Source organism: Pelodiscus sinensis, chromosome 2 (assembly GCF_049634645.1).
Source record: "Pelodiscus sinensis isolate JC-2024 chromosome 2, ASM4963464v1, whole genome shotgun sequence".
Lineage (NCBI taxonomy): Eukaryota > Metazoa > Chordata > Testudines > Trionychidae > Pelodiscus > Pelodiscus sinensis.
Genome location: NC_134712.1, coordinates 216,772,306 through 216,792,079, shown reverse-complemented (window position 1 = coordinate 216,792,079; position 19,774 = coordinate 216,772,306). Strand labels below are relative to the sequence as shown.

At 38.6% G+C, this 19,774-nt stretch overlaps 1 protein-coding gene across 12 annotated transcripts in view; it reads left to right on the top strand.

Annotated features, from left to right (window-relative positions):
• The window catches only part of ADAM22 (ADAM metallopeptidase domain 22), a 203,167-nt gene that overhangs the window by 28,231 nt on the left and 155,162 nt on the right, over positions 1-19,774 (top strand). For all 12 annotated transcript variants that reach the window (XM_075922417.1, XM_075922415.1, XM_075922414.1 and 9 more), the window contains exon 3: positions 484-560. In XM_075922417.1, coding sequence (XP_075778532.1) covers positions 484-560 — 77 coding nt within the window. The remainder of the gene's footprint in view (positions 1-483; positions 561-19,774) is intronic.

Sequence of the window (19,774 nt, the reverse complement as noted above, 5' to 3'; positions counted from 1 at the left end):
CCAGAGCTTTGTCTTCCTAATCCAGGTGCAATCTAAATTTACTCAGGGAAGGCTGGCTTGCGGTTGTTTTACTTTTCTGTTGAGAATATGAATTCTAAAGAAAGGTACTAAATGTTGCAGTTTCTGTGGATCAACAGTGATGTGACATGAGAGAGATAACACCCCAATTGTAGATGCTGAATAGAAAACTCGTACCAACAGAGATGCTGAATTTGACAAAGGGTTGCAAAGATAGACGTTTATGAAAGGAAATATTGCTTCTTTTTATTTGTTTGGGTTTATGATCCTGCTACTTCTATAGCTTGAATAAAACAAATCCTATTCCATTTTTCAACATATTTGTAAACAGAATTTTTCCTATTTAATGGCATATTGAGGCTTACTACTTCTATTTCATTTTTTTCTGTATTATGTTCACAAATCTATGAGGTGCATTTTGATGTTGCAGACTGCTAATTTATTTCAATCTTTTTAACATTGCAGTCCACTCATGTTGCCCGAGCCAGCTTCCAGGTTGATGCATTTGGGTCATCATTCATTCTAGATGTAATGCTAAACCAGTAAGTATTGACTGTCTTTTATTCTGAATTTGTAAAGTGCCTAGCACAATGGGATGCCTATTTTGGTTGAAGTTTCCATTTGCTACCAAAATACCAATAATACCAATAATAAATATTTTTATGTATTTAGTGGATTTGAAATACTATTTTTTATTTGTCAAATATATATGTCATTGAATAGGAGTAAATAGGAGTAGTATAAATTTGTTAGTGATAGAAGGATACATTTGGACAAGAGGGAGGGAAAGACTTCTCTAGCATATTGTTTACGTTTTTTAAAATGGCAGTTATTTGTAGTTGCTCCAAAGACATATTATATGCCAAGTATGTATTTGGATATATTTTTAAATATGGCTACTTACTAAGAACCTTACTTTAAGATGTTTTGTAAGATATAAATGTTATTATGTAGTCCACAATTCTGCAACTGAAATTGTGTGGGCAAAGTGCTGTGCCACATTGAACAAGAAGCTTCTGAAAATTGGCAGCTACTTGCTTTTTAATCTCTGTATATATCGTGCCAGAGATCCACTAATAATACATACAGCTAGATGTTGAAAGCCTAAGGTGAGTGTTGTGAGTGACATTTCTGCAGATAAGTTCCTTATCTTTTGAGAAAAGAGAAGCATTACAAGACATAAGAATAGTGAATTTAAGACCAAGAGAGTAATTGAATAATAGCAAACTTATAAATGAAATCTGATAATTAATTCTTAATTCGGATGCAACAGATTTCTTTTGGATAATTCTTATCTGACAAATTTGAAACATTTCATGTGAGCATATCAAATTGGGAGACATTTGACAAAAATTGATGCATTTAATTTTGATAAGGCTGAAGTACTTCATTTAGATTCTCTTGTTTTATCATCCAAAGAAGGGTTTGTGGAAAATTCATGTTGTTTTAAAAACATTTTACAATGCATAAAGATCACCCTTCTACTGAAAAGAAATGGCATATAACGTGTGCATATGTATGTACATCTATAGGTACAGATAGTATAACTTTTATAACAGGGTGATATTTTGACTCCATTGAACCCAGTGTCAAAATTTCTTTTGACTGCAGTAGGCTCAGGATTTCAGCTGTTGGGTCAGCCTGAGGATGGTCTAATAAGAATAAATCAAATATTAATGGTATTTGGAAAGACAAGCAAAGGACATTATTTTTCTCTGAACTTCTTCAATAGCTTTTTCTATGAAAGATACATTTTTACTCTTCATGGAAGTATGCTGAACATTTAAATATTTAAATTATTTAAAATTAAGCTAATCTGAGGATACAATCCATTTTTTCCCTAAAGAGGTCAAATTATGCGACTTTTTTTTATTTAAATGACATTTTTGAGTGAGCATTGGAACTAGCCCAATGTAATAGTAATGCTGCCAGAATCTATCCCTAAGAGATGACCTGCAATATTTTTCAAAATCTAAATATCTGTTAGCTCTCAAACCAGTAATATAAAGTAAACTAAATTCTGTCTCCAGTTTCCCCCATGAAGTGATGAAATTGAAAGGTGCTGTTTGACCTGTAATATGACTTTTTATGCCAGGTTTTCAAAAGGGCTTCTGAAATTTCATTTGCTTATGCACAGATCTTGTCTAATAAGGATGTCAGAACATGGCAAATGTATTTTTAATATATATGGCTAGGATCAGATCTGTTATATTTTGTCTTTACTATAATTAGAGTGAGTTCTTGCATTTTTCCCCAAACTTATATACTACATTTCTGAGGAGTGTCAGTCCTTTATTTATGAAAAATAAAAGCTTTTTCTGAGGGGTTTGGAAGTGGAATGCCAATTTTGTAAATGCACAAACAGAAGTGTATGCAAAAATTTGTGAATGGAATTTTGGAAGCCAGTTTGCAAACTTGGCTCTCTATAGCAATATATTTGAAAATCAGTTAGTTACTTGCCAAGACCAACATTAGAGATACTCTGTATGCTGCAAATATTGATGTTAGCACTAAAACAATGCTGAATCAGGCACATGGTGGTGGCGCCATCAGCGCTTAGTGGGCCTAATTTTTCGGGGAATGTCAGGGAGAGGATTCTGTGACTCCTCCAAGCCCCTACAAACTTTTGGTGTTCCATTAATTTAAATTAGTACAGAGTAGGAAGGGGGCAATTCTTCAAGTCTCCTTCCATCTCCTCTATTTCAGAAAACATGGATCTTATCTTGCTTGGATGCCTTGAGGTTGGTAGTAGTATAAAAAACCCTGGATAGATCTGTGCGTCACAACAAAATTGTTTCAGTAGACAGTTCTCCATTTAAGCTGGAAGTCTAGAAGCTACTTCTCCCTTGTTACTCAAGGGGCCTAATACGTATTTTGGTGATTTTAGGGGTTATATTATATTTTCTTCTCTAGTTAAATAACTTTTGATAATATATAGTAGCCAGCAGTAGAAATGTGTGTTCACAGTTTTGACTCCATTATGTTCCCCAGCAGATATGAGGTAATTAGAGATAAAATAAAAAAAGGAACATAAATTGATTCAATAAAATTTGCTAATTTAACATTTTGTGATTTTTTTCTTGCATTTGTTCCCCTTTCCCTTTTTTTCATCCCCTGCTTTTTCTTTGTCCCTTTCCATATTCATTATGTACATTTTCATATAATTTTCTCATTTCTGACTAGTGTTTTCTGTTTTTTTATTGCTATCTTTCATTTCTCCCTTGTTTGTCTGTTCATTTGAAAATCTCCATTCCCTCTTCTCTGTTTTGTCTGTTTATATTTTCCCAATTCCTTCTCATCCATCCCCTGATATCCTCCCTTCTATTATTCTGTCGCCCTTTTGCTCTCATCTGTATTCCAATGTCTTGTCTCCTTTCCCACCTCAGTTCCTTGAAGTCTCCCATATTTCAATCTCTGTCCCCTTCCCACAATGACAGTCCATCCAGGACAGCCCAGCCTCTTCCTCTCCACCCCCAATGTTTTCACACTAAATATTCTCTACCCTTGTGGCCTCTGCATATGATGCCTCTTGACAACCTTTCTCTCACCATTTTCACCAACGGAGAGTCTAATGCTACCAAGAATCTGAAGTTTATTTTCCCTCCCTTGTCCCCACCACATTTCCCCTTATTTTTTGCATTGCCTCCTCATCACTTCCAGAGTGGCTGCTACCATTGAATCTGGGAGTAAGAGGAAGCAGGGCTTCCTCCTAGTCCTTTGCCACCGATCACCCACTTCATTTGCCAGTAACTACAGGCTGAGCTGGCTCCTCTGCTTAGCTGTCCCAGCCCTTGGGGCTGAAGGCCACTTTGGTAGCTCAGAAAAACCGAATGAGGTGTGAACAGCTGGGAAGGATTCTGTGGAATTCTTTGTACCACTGGTGAAAATCTTCTCACCCCAAAAAGAAGAAAAGGAACTGATGGCTCTGGGATTCAAAAGCATGGCTATCATTGATTTTTTTTTTTTTTTAGAAAAAAATTACACAAGCAACTGTCAACCATATATAAACCAATTCTTTATATTTTGAAGGTAATCTCTGCAACAACAAAAAAGCTAGAAATAGACTTTAAAAAATACATAAAAAACGGGCGAAGGATTGCTAAAAATTGAGGGTCCTGAATGTGAGTGTGGGTCAGTCCTTTGACCAGGAAAGTGAAAGAGGAAATTGCTTCCTCTTTGTTTTATTATAACATGTTGATTTACTTCGGAATTTAAATCTGTGTGCACATGGCATTTATTTGTTAATCAGAAGCAGTTTTAAAATGCATTTTTGTTCGTATGTAATACATGTGCCTTCATATATGAAATAAATTGAATGTTATGAATAGGGGGGTTTAGGGCTGAAAATACAGTGTCTGTTTCCAGTTTGTTTAACTGGCTAAAGCATTTAGGAAGAAGCTTTCAGGCTGAGCTAGCTGTGTTTTTAAAAGGCTCAATCCCTCAGGCGAGAGTTAGAAATTCAGTAGTGGTGTTGGTGTTATGATACTGTTGCCTCCTGTACATTCATTCCATGGTTGTCATCATTACTGGGTTTTTTTTTCAGTGTTATCAAATCTCAGAAATCACTCTTAGCTTTGGTACGAACGTGCAGCTCTAGGATTCCCTGTTTCAGAGCACATCTGAATCTGGCGATCAACCCAGAATCATGTGTGAGATGCATAACAATTAAGTGTGCTTCCTTTCTGATTCCTTTTTCCTTCAAGTTTGTGAAGCTCCATTGGCATCTAGTGAAATGGGTAGTTCTTAATTTATGCTAAATATTTCTGTTAAAATGATCAAAGTGACCATTTATACTTTCAAGTTGGTTTGTAGTTATATCATTAAGTAAGAAATTGGATGGGAAAATCCCATGTTTGAGTCTGAAGTATTTGTAGTCTTGTGAAGCAGGGTGTCATGTGCTATCGGCGGCAGCCATCCCGACCTTGATTTTTTCCTTCTCTCCCTCAACCAACTTTTGGGCCCAACACAGTCTGCCATGGCAGGACTTTTAGGAAGAGGCAGCAGATTGTCTTGAGTTTCCTTTGGCACTACCCCTGCTCTCTGTGCAGCTGATCAGGAAGCAGCAGCAGTGGCCTGGGTTGCAGCTGACAGTGTAGTGACAAAGCCCTCATCCCTGCCCTGGGCTGGCCATTGGTGAGATACTCACTCCCCAAATGCCATCCACCTGCCTGCCTCTGTATCGGAGGGGACCAGCCACAGCCATGGCAGAGATGCAGCAGTGGGAGGGTTACTGCCACAACTTTGCTGTCCCCTTTCTAGAATTTTTATGAAATGACTCCTTGCTGTGAAACACATACATTTGCCTTATGAGAATAGGGCCAGAGTGTAACCATCTGCTTATGGGGAGCTAAGGTCCCATCAAAGAATGGTTTAAAAAAAGCTCATTAACTGGATGGGAGAGGGCAGCTTTAAGACTGTTCTACAGAAAAATTATCCAGTAAATAGGATTATCTTTAGCAAGATTAATGATTGAGAACTGAAAATCTGAAGGGATTCTCCTGGGGAAGTACACAGAAAGCTTAGAAAAGGAGGGTGGAGGCATACCATTCATTACATTTTCTTCTGTATTCATATAACTTCCAGGGAAGAATTTTCTTTACATTTAATACTCAGAAAAAAACAAAAAAAAGGCAGAGGTGTTGGCCTACCTGGAAAAGGCCTAAAGGAGGTGGATTGCAAAGCATTTATCTAGACTATGCAGTACAGTTGAAAGAGGATATGCAGATTCCGGGGGAATTTGCATATCTTCTTCTGATTGCACTTTAGAAATCAGAGCAAACTCCCCCCCCTTGTCGAAAAGCTGCGTAAACCTCATTTTTGGTTTATGCAGCTTTTCAACAAAGGGGGAGGGTTCACCGAAAAAGCTGTGTCTAAACTACTTTCACTTTCGAAAGCTCTGCTTTCGAAAGTGAGATGGAAGAAGATATGCAAATTCTCCGGGGAATTTGCATATCCTCTTTCAGCTGTTCCACCTAATCTAGATAAGCCCTGAGTGAACTTTACACCGCCAATCCATCGTAGGCCATGTCTATACTACTGGCTAAATTGGCACTGCTGTTGCTTTAGTAGGTTTGGTGCAAACACACAAGGTCAATGGCAGAGCACTTGACTGTTGTTTTCCATCTTCCTGAGAAGAGTAAGTCGGCAGGACAACACCGCTCTAAGTGTTATGTGACTGACGTGGTGTGATGTAGGTCGTGTACAACTATAGTGTAGACCAGGGCCTAATGAAAACATAGTTGCTTGGTGACTTGAAATGTAATGGTGGAAAATCTCCACAGTGGATGTGTGAATGTACCAGTCGGCACAAGACTTGGGGCACAGATCTCTATTTTAGCCAGCACCGTCTCTGTTAGAGGCTTTAAAAGCCTACCTCAGAAGCAAGTCATCACTTTATTGGCAGGCTGTATAAAGATGAAGAGTTTATCTCCATTACTGGAGATTTTTAAGAACAGATTAGACAAGCACCTATCAGGAATGATCTAGATTAAAAATATAGTCCTGCCATGAGAGCAGGGGATTGGATTAGATGACCTTTAGAGATCCTTTCCAGGATTTTGGTGCTATGATATGGTTACGATAGCTTAAATGCAGAAATGTGCTATGTTTTGAACAAATTGGGAGTTACAGTAGTATGTGTGTTATTACTATTTACTAGTGTGAGGATTATTTACAGTGAAGGAATGTGTGCCTTATATATGCCATTTCCTCTTCTTTGGGACATTGTGTTTTCTCCCAGGGGGACATCAAGGACCAGTCCCTGCATTCCCATGAGCACAGGGACTGCAGTTGTAACAGGCCATTGAGCCCTTGAGGAAAACAGAGGAAGCGGGGATTGTCCAGGCATGTTGAGAAAGGGGTCTCTCTATTTTGGGACAGAGGAGCCAGGCTGCTATGGAGGAGCCTTATCCAGTCCAGGAACCGTTGTGTTGCAGCTGCAGCCAGGGACAGAGAGCCTGCAGGGCTTGGCTGTAGCTGGCTACTTCAGGGGCTGTTGATTGTCCTAGATGGGAGAGACGCTGACTGTGCCTGGCTGAGAAGGACTACAGAAATTGACACACAGGAAGAGGCTGTGAGTAAATGGGCTGTTTGGGAAATTGCTGCATGGGATAGACCTTAGAGATATAGACTAACTCTGGGTCCAAAGAGAAGCAGTGTCCAGCCCAGTGAACCAGAGCTGCTGGCATTTGGTTGAGCCTGCTCCAGTGGCAGAGGGATTTTTCCAGCTGGCTGTTCAGCTTGGACTAACACACACAAGACCTGCACAGCGCTGTCTCAACTCCAGATGCAGACCTTCAAGCGTGCCTATGCAAGCAAGTGTCTGGGACTCTGAATTCAGAGGAATGCACACTCTGGGGTGGGATAAATGGTGACAGTGCAAATGCCAGATAGATAAGTTCCTTTTATTTCTGTGTACTTTAATTGAAGTTATTCACTTTTATTTTGTTAAACCCTATTTTTTTAAGATGTTAAGTAAAGTTGTGTTAATTCTAATGTAATCAATTATATGTATATTATTTATAATTGTTGTTCTGGAGTTACAGCCAGATTATTGCTGGAATAATTTTATTCCTGGAGGCTCCCAAGATACTCCATTAAGTGTATACAGGGCCAGCCAGGAGAAGGCACCATCATTGTATATTCTTCATGAGCAAAGGACTGCAGCAAGAGGGTGGATAGGGAATCCCCAACTAAAAACATCACCACTGCGGTACTCAGAATCTCCTTTTATGTTAAAACCATCAGACACCCAGGTATACCTGTGAGTGTGACCTGCTCTCGAGTAATGCCTGGAGAAAAAAGGGGGTTACATATGGTATGTGGAGCTCTGAACAAATATATTGCCACCAAATGTCATTGTCTTTTAATTTGTTGTCAAGCATGCAAAGTCATAGCAGCATTCACTAAATATTCATTAAAATGACATTTGGAATCTTTAATGTTTAGCGTCAGTTGTTGTCAATGGTACTTAGTTGCTATTGTGCTATTTACCTTCTAAATACCCATCCAAGCCACCAAACAAATTTTTATAGTCCGTGATAGAAAAAAATATTCCATATTCTTATTGGGAATATTTTTATGGGAACATATTTGAACCAAGGTTTTGCAATCCTATGTCAGCTCATAAGTTTATTTTAAAACAAAACAGAACAAAAGACAATTTAAAGGCCAAAAGCCATTTCCCAGTCTCTAATCTACTATACATTTGAGAGTTTGTGAGCGAGTAAGTCTGTCTGTTGTTCAAAAATTCCTCCTGAATTTTGAGCTAGGACCATTGTTCCCGCTAAGGTGCGCGCCTGTGTAACTGCACACACAATTTTTTTCCCCCACCCACCTCCTCTGGAGAGCCACACAGCAGCACTCGTGCGACAGGCAGCTGCTCTTCCTGGCAGGGCCAGCTGAAATGGCATTGTGAGGTAGCCTCCAGGGCGGAGTCTGGGACCTGCAGTCGCTGTGTGGCAGTGTGGGGAGGCCTCCTCCGGTGGCCGGGGCTGCCATGTGGCAGGGTGTCTGGGGCCTGTTCTGGTGGCTGGGGCTGAGAACGGGACCTGCTGAATAGCAGGAGTGAGGAAATGTCTGCTCTAGCAGCTGGGAACTTGTGCGTGTTAATAAATTGGGTGCCACAGTGGCACATATCCAAACCAGTGCACATGACCTCAATATTGGTGTACAAGCCAAAACTCACTCTGCTCGTGGTTGGAAAATCTTAGGGTGCGTCTACACAGCAGGGCTTAACTCAAAATAAGCTACACAAATTGAGCTATGTCAATTGCATAGCTTATTTCGAAATTGGGATCATCCACACAGCACTTATTTCTAAATAGAGCACTCTTCTCCTGACTTTCCTTACTCCTCGTACAATGAGAGTTACAGGAGTTGGAAATCTTCCAGTTTGACAATATTTTGACATTATTTTGAAATAACTGCCTGCTGTGTAGATGTGGACTAAGTTATTTCGAACTAACACTAATTATTTCAAAATAATGTTACTGTGTAGATTGTACCCGTAGAGTGAACATTGGTTGAAGGGTGAAGCCTTCTGTTTGTTAATCCCAAATGAAGGCCCATTTATAAAAATTCTTATTGCTCTCAATATGACCATATTATAATATTACATTAATACCTGAATACACTGAAATGAATAGGAATCTCTCAATTGACCTTGATGGGCAGTGAATAACAGCCCTATTTATTCTATAAAAAGTAGATTCTAGGGGTGAAATCTTGGCTTCCTTGAGACTGATAGGAGTCTTACCAGCATGTTGTCCAATTTGATTTTAAACAGGTTATGGCTAGAGAACTGCCAGTGGCACAGCTGCACTGGTGTCAGCTCCCTGTGTAGCCACTTTATGCCAATTGGAGAGAGCCTTTCAGTTGTCTTAACTATTCCAGTCGCTTTTGAGCAGCAGCAGCTATGTTGGCAGATGACGTTCTCCCTCTGATGTAACTCTATCCACATTAGTACTTAAGTCAGCATAAGTTATATTTCCCACGGGGTTGGCTAATTCATACCTCTGAGTGATATAACTTCTGTTGATTTAAGCCATAGCGTAGCCATAGCCTCAAATCTTGCATTTTTTAAGCAGTTGCTGACCCGAGGTCTCCTGATGCTACTGCCTTGGACTTCACTGGGACCAGGATTTGTCCTATATTGTTATTTGTTTGATAGCACAGGAAAGTTTAACCAGTGTCTACATCAACATTTGCAAGTGCTTATTTGGGATACTCATAAGGTTGAATGTATTCCAGGAGGTTTCATCACATGATATAATATTTAATTGAAGATTAATTAATTCCTGGAGTCTCCAGGACAATCTTGGAGGAATGGCAACCCTACATACTCATTGAACTGAAAAAGGAAGCAATTTTATTTAATTTTATAATGTATCCTATATTATTTAGTGTGTCAAACTGCATATCAGTAAGACCGTTTTAAGTACCTGGATGGGAATTCCCCATAGCTTTCTGAAAGACTACTCAGTAGTCCTTGACTTCCCATATAAAAGATTTAACAGCATTTATATGGATATACAAAATTTATATGTCCTCTCTTTCTCATGATAATTTACTAAACTATGAACAAAAATTGTGTTTACTGGAAAGGTCAAATCATTAAATAATGAACCATATTGTAGACTTTACTGCTTTTTGCATAGATTGTGAGCAGTGTGTGTTGGTTATTAGTGCGGTGAGTTTGGAGATGGGATTATCAGCACCAAGTAAATTACATCTCCTAGATGCTAAATCATTTCAATGAGAAAAATAGTTAAAGGAAATTAATATTATCATTTGAAGAATTTCTTCACAAAAAGTTCATAATCACTCTGAAGTCAAGTTGGGCATTTTACTACTGCAATCATTTTCATTATTTACTGGTGACAGTTCCCAGACTTATCCTGTCACTTAGCTGTAAATGTATTGTAAATCCACACAGATAAATAATGTATTACATTTATAATATCCTTTAAAAATGGTTTTGGACTAAGGGACTAGTGCAGTTAATTAATGTATATTTTTGTCCAGTCCCGCAAAGTTGTGAGTGTTGTTAAATTCCATTGACTACTGTAATAGCAAAAGCTCATGGGTAGTGTGGGATTTTTAATTTTTTTAAAAAGATTTAACTATTGTATGGATATGTGGATTTTATATGCAGCTTTACCCATAAATATTTAGTTTCTACCCACTTATACTGATATTGAATTTCGGACACAAGAGTCCCTGCTCATAACACTTTTGAGCTATAGATAATTCCATAAATACTGTGTTGTGACTTGTTGGCTGTATACAATGTATAGTGTGGAAATTTGAAAACACCATTAAAGCCACATGAGATGAAGTCGGAATGCTGCCCTTTATTCACAGTTCCTAACTGGTATTTTGTGTACTGTAATTTACAGAGCTCTTCTTCCATGGATCAGCAGGTCTCCTTTCCTGCTGACATAATTGTTCTCTTGATAGCCTATTCTACTGCTTCTCTGTTACCCAGACACCCTCTGGTGTTATCTCTTCCCTGCTCTGGCATCATTACTTTTTTTTCTCTCGTGCCTCCAGTCTTTCCTGAAGCTCCTCTGTTTCTTTAAAACCTTTTCTGCTCCACTTCCTCAGTTTCTTCTCTTTTAAAGATTGCTGTCTTTTTACAACTCTGAAATTGTTCTCCCTGGGTATTGCTGCTGACTGTAAATTGGAGCAATTTTCTCAAAAATTTCACCCATGGCTTTTAATTTTGGCTGCCTAATTTAAGAAACCTGAGATTTTTTTTTTCTGAGGTGCTGAATCCCAGGGGTTTGTTTCCATTTGAGATGTTTGTACCTGTATAAAGCCCCATTTTCACTGAGGTAGGTCACACCAGTGCTATCCATATACACTGGACATTTTAACTGGTGTAGCTGTAATAATGCAAAAATTTCTGGTTTCTGAAGTAGGAATCCCAAAAACAGAGGAAACCACTGTTATTTTAATATCATTAAATATGTATTTTTTATTTACAAATGTAACCAGAAATTATGAAAAATACATACAGCTTTGTATATAAAAGTGAAAGGTTGCTGTCACAGAATGCCATTGAATCCAGTGAGTATTGAAACCCTTTTATGTAGTAAACATTTTTCTTTCACTGATTGCATATGGTCATCCATTAAAATAGCAAAAGTATTCACTGAAGCTTAGTGGCTTTCACCATTTAATTTTTATTTAAAATAGCTTGATCCAAAGCATCAAAATCTTAAATGAACATTAATAATATGAAATAAGTATTAATATCCATCATGGTGAGTGTTTTTAAAAAACATAGCCAATTGGCATTTATTGGATATTATGAACTGTTTTTTAAAATCATCCCTAAATCTATCTAGATGTACACAAATGGTACATACATCAATTTATGTGTGCAAAATCTGCACATGGGAACACAATAGATGGTCAAATATGCAAAGTAGGTCAATTATATAATTAGTTTCGCAAATACATGCAAATGAGTCAACAAAATAGTGGGGAAAAGAGAAACAGTTAACATTTTATTTAGACTTTTAAAAAGTCACTGACAAACTTAGTAGTGCTAAGAGGCGAAATAATGTCATGGATGAGAATCTGGCTCAGGGACAGAAAAAAAATAGAAATAAGTGGTCAGTTTTTATCATGGCAAATGGTAAACAGGTGGGAGCTCCAAATCTTGGACTAATATTGGTGATGATTAACATAATGTTTAATGACCCAGAATAAAAGGAAAACAGTCAGATGGCAAAATCTGCACATGGCACAAAATTATTTAGTTTATCCCAGATTAATGAAAACTGAGAGGAATTTCAAGGGGACCTAACAAAGCTTAACTGAATAGACAGCACATTGGCAAATGAAAATCAGTGATGAAAAAAGTAAGCTAGTATCTATTAAAAGGCATAATTTAAATTATATACACACATGATTGATTTCTAAAATAAATGTCACCACTCAGGAAAAAGACCTGGATGGTCAGTCAAAACCTCTGTTCTTGCCATGTAGCAGTAGTCAAAATAGTCAACAAAATATTCAAGGCATAGGATAGAATATAAAAATGAATATAAGATCATGCTCTTTTATAAATCAAGGGTCCTTTGGAATGCTGTGTAGGGTTCTAATCACTCCATTTGAGAAAAGATAGGAAAGGTGACAAACATGAGGGGGATATTTAATCAGTTAATTTAAATGGGAGAGGAGTCCTCTGCAATTCAAGCCCCAATTTTCCACTAAATAATGTTGTCAGATGAGCAGTGGGACGGATATTGATTTGAATGGACTCTTGTTGAGCCCTGTCTGTTGGAGGAGAATCACTGAAAAGCAAGGTCTCTAGTAGGGAGGCTTCATGAAGGAATGGGTGACTTACAATCATCTTGGTTAAAGATGAACAAGTGTGCATGTGCATATGTATGTGTGTTTAAGAATCACAGTTAATTTTCTTTTTGAAAACTGTGGGAATTTATATATGTAAATTATACAAAGTTATTTGTGCTGCAAAAATAATTAAAATCTGTTTTAATAAGGACGTAAGCAAGAATAATATGAACTGCATTTTTATTCTGCAAGACTGAGAATCAACATACAGTATTAAAATCTTATTTGATAGCATATAATACATTGCAGATGGCATATATCAATACTGGACTGTGTTGCACATGCATTCTATTGTCTTATCAGAACAATAGATTCTGTAGCTTTCATCACAATTTCTATGACAAAGATAAAGGGCTATTCATAAATTATACAGACATTTGGTTTAGTTTCTTTTTTATTTTGCCATTTATGTTCAGTACCAATTACTTCAGAATTTGACATATTTTCTTTGTGTATATTTTCCCATTTGACTTTTTATGTATAAACTACATAAAATATTTGTATTTGTAATTGCTTCCGTTGGTTAGGATCAGCTTGCAAATGAAACCTGGATCTTACTTTAAATTTTGTAGTAAATGGTACTAGACATATTAAAAAAACAAAACTGTGAGCATGAACGTCTTTGCACATAAATGACTGGATCACTTTCTACTTATATCAGCAACGTAAGTCTCTTCAACATGACATCATTCTACCCAGTGTTTGCTGGAATACCCTTCCCTCACTCTCAATCGCAGAAACAAGATCAAACGCTAGGTGATGGTGCATGCACAAAGGCACACACCAGTAGACTCTTAGCCAGGGGTGAGAACATTGGGCTGAAGGGGGCAACTTCATTTGTCGTCTGTATCTACCCATCCCTCTTGCTTGGTTTCTTCAGAGCCCAGATAGGAATGTACACTGCTATTTTCAGCCTGGAGGTAGTAGACCTGTGTTTTGAGACCCACTGCTATGGGTTTTCTTTTCAGTGTAGACAAACTTCATGCTTCACAGGAAAGATGTTGACAAAGGATCTGAGACGGTTGCTCACATATAAGTGTGTATTTGTGCCCTATGGCTGCTATACACAATATTCCTATGTAGATTATTCCTCCTCTTCATAGGAAGTGTTCCATAAGTATAAATATTAGTTTTGACTAGAATTTAGGCACACACTAGGGTTACTTTTGTAAGTTACGAATGCACTTGTTTGGAAGATGGTTGCATTCTTGCGATGGACTGCTATATATCCCATGTAAACTGTTGGCCTCCTGAAAAAAATTAACACTGAAGTTGTCATTTTTATATACTTTTCTGATTTGCTGCACTATTTCTTTCTCTAAATTATTTCAGATATCTTTCTTTTTTTATTTTGTTTCATTTGCCTATTTTCTGTGCTCTTATTAAATGATGGTAAATGAACCAAAGAATCAAGCATTGAACACACAATGGTATATTTATACTGCATTTCAAATAAGACATTAAATCACAAGGCTGACTTCTAACAGTGAAATATTAAAGAAATTGCATCATATAAACACATCAAAATCTTAGTTGTTCAATGAAATATGTCATCATATTAATCCTTAATAACAAAATATTTTAGATACATTATTGAACAGAACTATATATTAATGTCCTATTCTACTCCAGCACACAAGTAACTTCCTATGGGGAGAAAAGAGCCTCATATCAGTTGAATAAAATATTGTCACATTCTAATAGCTCTGTATTGTTTAGAAAAGTGTCAGAAAGTTAGAAGATATTTATCTTGTGCCCTCATTCTGTTCCATTTATTTTATATCTTCCATCCCAAAGAAAGCAGACTACTGTCATTTGGTGTGATAGTGTGATGAGAGAAGAGGTTCATTTTGTGCTTTTAGAAAAGATGACCTACTAAAGGATTTGTTTTGTTTTTAAATTGGACTTTGTGCTCCTGTTTATCATAGAGCTGGAAGGAACCTTGAAAGGTCATTACGTCAATCCCCCTTCACTCATGGCAGGACCAAGCACCAGCTAGGCCATCCCTGACAGCCATTTGTCTAACTTGCTTTCAAAACTCTCCAATGATGTAGATTCCATATACTCCCTAGGCAATTCATCCAAGTGCATAAACCACCTTGACAATTACAAAGTATTTCCATGACCAACCTAAACCTCTTTTCGTAGAATCATAGAATCTTAGGGCTGGAAGAGACTTCAGGACGTCATTGAGTCCAGCACCCTGCACAAAGCAGGACCAATTCCAACTAAATCATCCCAGCCAGGGCTTTGTCAAGCCAGGACTTAAAAACTTCTAGGGATGGAGATTCCACCACTTCCCTATGTAACCCATTCCAGTGCTTCGCCACCCACCTAGTGAAATAGTTTTTCCTAATATCTAACTTTGATCCTCCCCACTACAACTTGAGACCATTGCTCCTTGTTCTGCCATCTGTCACTACTTGAGATCAATTTCTCACCATTTTCTTTGGAACCACTCTTCGGGTAGTTAAAGGTGGCTATCAAATCCCTCCTCACTCCTTTCTTCTGCAGACTAAACAAGCCAAATCCCTCAGTCTCTCCTCGTAGGTCATGTGCTCCAGCCCCCTAATCATTTTGGTTGCCCTCTGCTGGACCATTTCCAATATGTCCACATCCTTTCTTTAGTGGGGCCCCAGAACTTGATGCAATACTCCAGATGTAACCTCACCAGTGCTGTATAAAGGGGAATAATCACTTTTCTAGATCTGTTCCTCCTAATGGACCCTAATATGCCATTAGCCTTCTTGGCTATGGGGACACTCTGTTGACGCATATTCAGTTTCTCATCCACTGTAATCCCCAGGTCCTTTTCTGCTGAACTGCTGTTTAGTCTGTCGATCTCCAGCCTGTAACAGTGCTTAGGATTCTTCCATCCCAAGTGCAGGACTCTGCACTTGTCCTTGTTGAATCTCATCAGATTTCTTCCAACTAGTCTAGATCACTCTGGACCCTATCACTACCCTCCAATATATCTACCTCTCCCCCTAGCTTAGTGTCATCTGCAAACTTGCTGAGGGTGCAATCCATCCCCTCATCCAGGTCATTTATAAGGATGTTGAACAAAACCAGCCCTAGACCCGATCCTTGGGGCACTCCACATGAAATCAACCACCAACCAGACATTGAGCCGTTGATCACTTCGTATTGAGTCGACAATCTAGCCAGTTTTCAGTTCACCTTACAGTCCATTTATCTAATCCATACTTCCTTAACTTGCTGACGAGAATTGTGTGGGAGACCATATCAAAACTTTGTTAAAGTCAAGGTTTATCACAACCACCTACTTCCCCATGTCCACAGAGCCAGTTACCTTGTCATAGAAGCTAATCAGATTGATCAGGCATGACTTGCTCTTGATGAACCCATGCTGACTATTCCTGATCACTTTCCTCTCTTCTAAGTGCTTCAAAATGGATTCCTTGAGGATCCCTTCCATGATTTTTCTGGGGACTGAGGTAAGGCTGACTGGTCTGTAGTTCCTGTTTATGATGAGGATCTGAAAAGTTGCATTTCCCCCCTCTGTTCTCCTCCAAAAAGTCCCCCCCCCCTTTTTTCTTTCCCTTAGAAACCACAGCAATGTAAAACAATGCCAAGTCTAATCTTTCCTGAATTTGCACTATGATTTATTGGGGGACTGTGTGAGTATATGTCTTAGAGTTTGTGTATTGTGAACACTCTATTCATTGTAAAAAGGACACAAAGTCCAAGTGAACTCAGCCATACTGTTCCCACCTCTCCTGTAATGACATTGTAATCTTCTGTGGTGATACAATATAATCTTCTAAATAATAGCCTTTATACTTTTGAAGTTGCTTTTACAATCCATACTAGTCCACCACCCCAATCCAAAACTTCTATTGAGGTGAATAAGAAAATATTTAAGGTAAACCAGGGACAGAGTTTCAAGTGCAAACAGATTTTAAACCTTTCATGAAGGGGCACTGAATATTCTGTGGTGTGGATCCTAAGATCCTGGTTTAGTGTATTAAAGAAGTCAAGGGTTCATTTAAAAACTTGGGGCCAGATAATTTAAAAGTGTCTAAAAAATTCACTTTTGATCTTTTCTATGAATAATGTGTATCTGTGGTAATCAGTATCCTGGTGAGGCTATCCAGCCAAAAAAAAATATATATATAATTCTTAGGGTTGTCTTTTGAAGCAAAACTGCATATGCAAATTCATAGGCTCACTTCAGAGTCCCATTAAAAATGTAGCTGCAGTTGCTTATATACTACCCACTCAAATAACTTATCTCAATGATCGCATGTGTGGTGGCAATAAAATCCTTATTGCCACTCTGCATATACTCATGTCTCTTACTTTTCAGTGTGTCTGTCTGGAAAGACTACTTGTGGATGATAATGATTGATGAAACTGTGACAGGGAACCATAAGCTTGGTTTTAGATTTGTTGAACTGCCCTTGCTCATGTTTGGAGACAAGAAATTCCAGATTACATAAAAGGCAATTGCTAACAGACTAGCAATTTCTAACCATCAGTGAGAAAAAATATTAATTTTATTCTGTCCTTTAGTCTTCTGTGCTACACATGGAGTGAAATCCTAGTCCCACAGAATGAGAACAATCCCATTAACTTCAAGGGGGCCAAGACTGAACCAAAAACCTTTAGAATACCAGTGCAACTCTGCCTAGGTAAAGAGTGTCACTTTTGTCCTTGAGGACATTTCACTGAAGTTAACGCAGGGATAAATTTGGCCTATTTATCTTGGCTGTTTATATAGTTTCTGTTAATGCAGTTGTGACAGGGTGAGGTCAGAGCACCCCTTTGGAGTGCTTTCTGGAGTGATGACAAGGCCACTGACACTCGCCTTCCTGCTCTCTATAGTGTCTCACCACTGAGTCCTATTGGGCCAGCTCCCTGGTCTCCCCCAGCCAAGGCACCAAGCTGAGATCACTGCTCCCCTCTCCCCGAGAAGCAGAACAGACACAGACTCTCTTCAGATCTAAGGAAAATGCAGTTTAGGGCCCAGCTTCCTGGGATACCATTCCCCAAATGGGATCAGAACCCCAAATGAATTATTTAGGTAAGACTCCTTTAACAATGAAAGAGGGAATGTACACACTGATCGCTCCCCCAGGTAACAATTATTTACACTGGGCTTGATAGTAAGTAAAAGTGATTTTATTAGGTACAAGCAGTAGGATTTAAGTGGTAATAAGTGGGAAAAGGCAGAACCAAGTAGATTATAAACAAAACAAAAAAAACAACCCCAGAAAATGCTTAGCTAATTCTAACATTAAATCCTTAGTACAAACACGGGTGGCCCATGAGCTAGGCAAACTAGAGCGCCACAGGCCCGGGCACCCGATTATGACGTCACAGCCGTTGACGGCCATGCAGGCGGGGGCGCCGATTGCACCTTCCGCCTGGGGCGCCAGCTGCTGCAGCCATCCTCAGGCCGCTCCTGAGTACAAATGTATTTCAAACTCACCCTAAAACTGTTCCTTTACCGGATAAGCCTTCTAACCAGGGAAATCTCTTCCACTAAGGTCTCCAGTTCACTCTCTGGGGTGTGCCAGCCAAAGACAAAAGACTCCTACTTTCCTATTGTTTTTAAAGATTCCCTTTTTGCATGGGAAGTCACCTGGCCAGTTGGGACAGACATGTGACTTTTCTAGAACAACCACTGCTAAGACTTAAAGGACAAAAGTGATTATTTTACAATTGGTCATCAAGACATTGAGAGTAACGCCCTGTGATGGTATTCATGCACACATTTAAAAACCATAAAGCACTTCACACTCTATATGTCTAATTTTACACAAGAATGATACATACACCATAATAAGATAAAGAGATTATGATATGAAGATTGAAAGGTTACATGAGATATTTTGCTCAAAGCAGCTTTGAGTTATGTATATTTGTATCCATAAGTCCATTTCATAAAGCATGGGGAGGGTTGGTCCATCACAGCAGTTTCTGAGCACTTCACAATCTGGTATAGTTATCTTCATATCAACCGTAGGGAAGTGCTGTAGTTCCCATTTTTCAGATGAGGAACTGAGGCTAAGTGACTAGCCCAAGATCATACAGGAAGTCAATGACAGAGCAGTTCTAGGCTAGTCCCCTAACTTCTTTAGGCTTCACTTCAACCAATTAATAATAAACAGAAATCACAAAATAAACATCTTGTAGAGAATTATTTGAGATGCAATCTAGCAAAATTTAGTAAAAGAGAGTAATATAAATAGCTCCCACTGTTTAAAATGTGAAAATAAGAAAATGTGGCTAGAGATATTTATTAATCTTTCCACTGTTTTTGCTGTGGCACAGTAAAAGATTCATTTTTCTTTCTTTTTCTTTTCTTTTTTTGCAATTGTTTGATAAACCTTATATTATAGCACATTTCCTGAGAGAGTTGACTGATCTTATGCCTGTGCATATCCATAATCATTCTTTGATCTTCAGTTCTTTTATTGTATAAGATAATGTACTCTGGTTGAATGGATTGCCAGAAAATCATTGTTAATGGATTTCTGGCATGCTTGTGATTTTTACATTTGGAATAGATGCAGTTATTTTCAAATGCTAAGTAGGTACAGGCAGTCCCGGGGTTACATCGATCCGACTTACATCGGATCCAAACTTACAAACGGGGTGAGGCAACCCCGCACTAGCTGCTTCCCCCCAGCAGACCAGGGAGACGCGAAGCTAGCGCCCCCCCCCCCAGCAGACCAGGGAGACGCAGAGCGGCTTTTCTCAGCAGACACCTCAGCTTGAGAATAAAGGACTGAGGGAAGTGAGGTGTGGGAGAATAAAACTGAGCTCTGGAGAAATGTTTGGCTAGAGTTTCCCCTATAATATGTACCAGTTCCGACTTACATACAAATTCAATTTAAGAACAAACCTACAGTCCCTATCT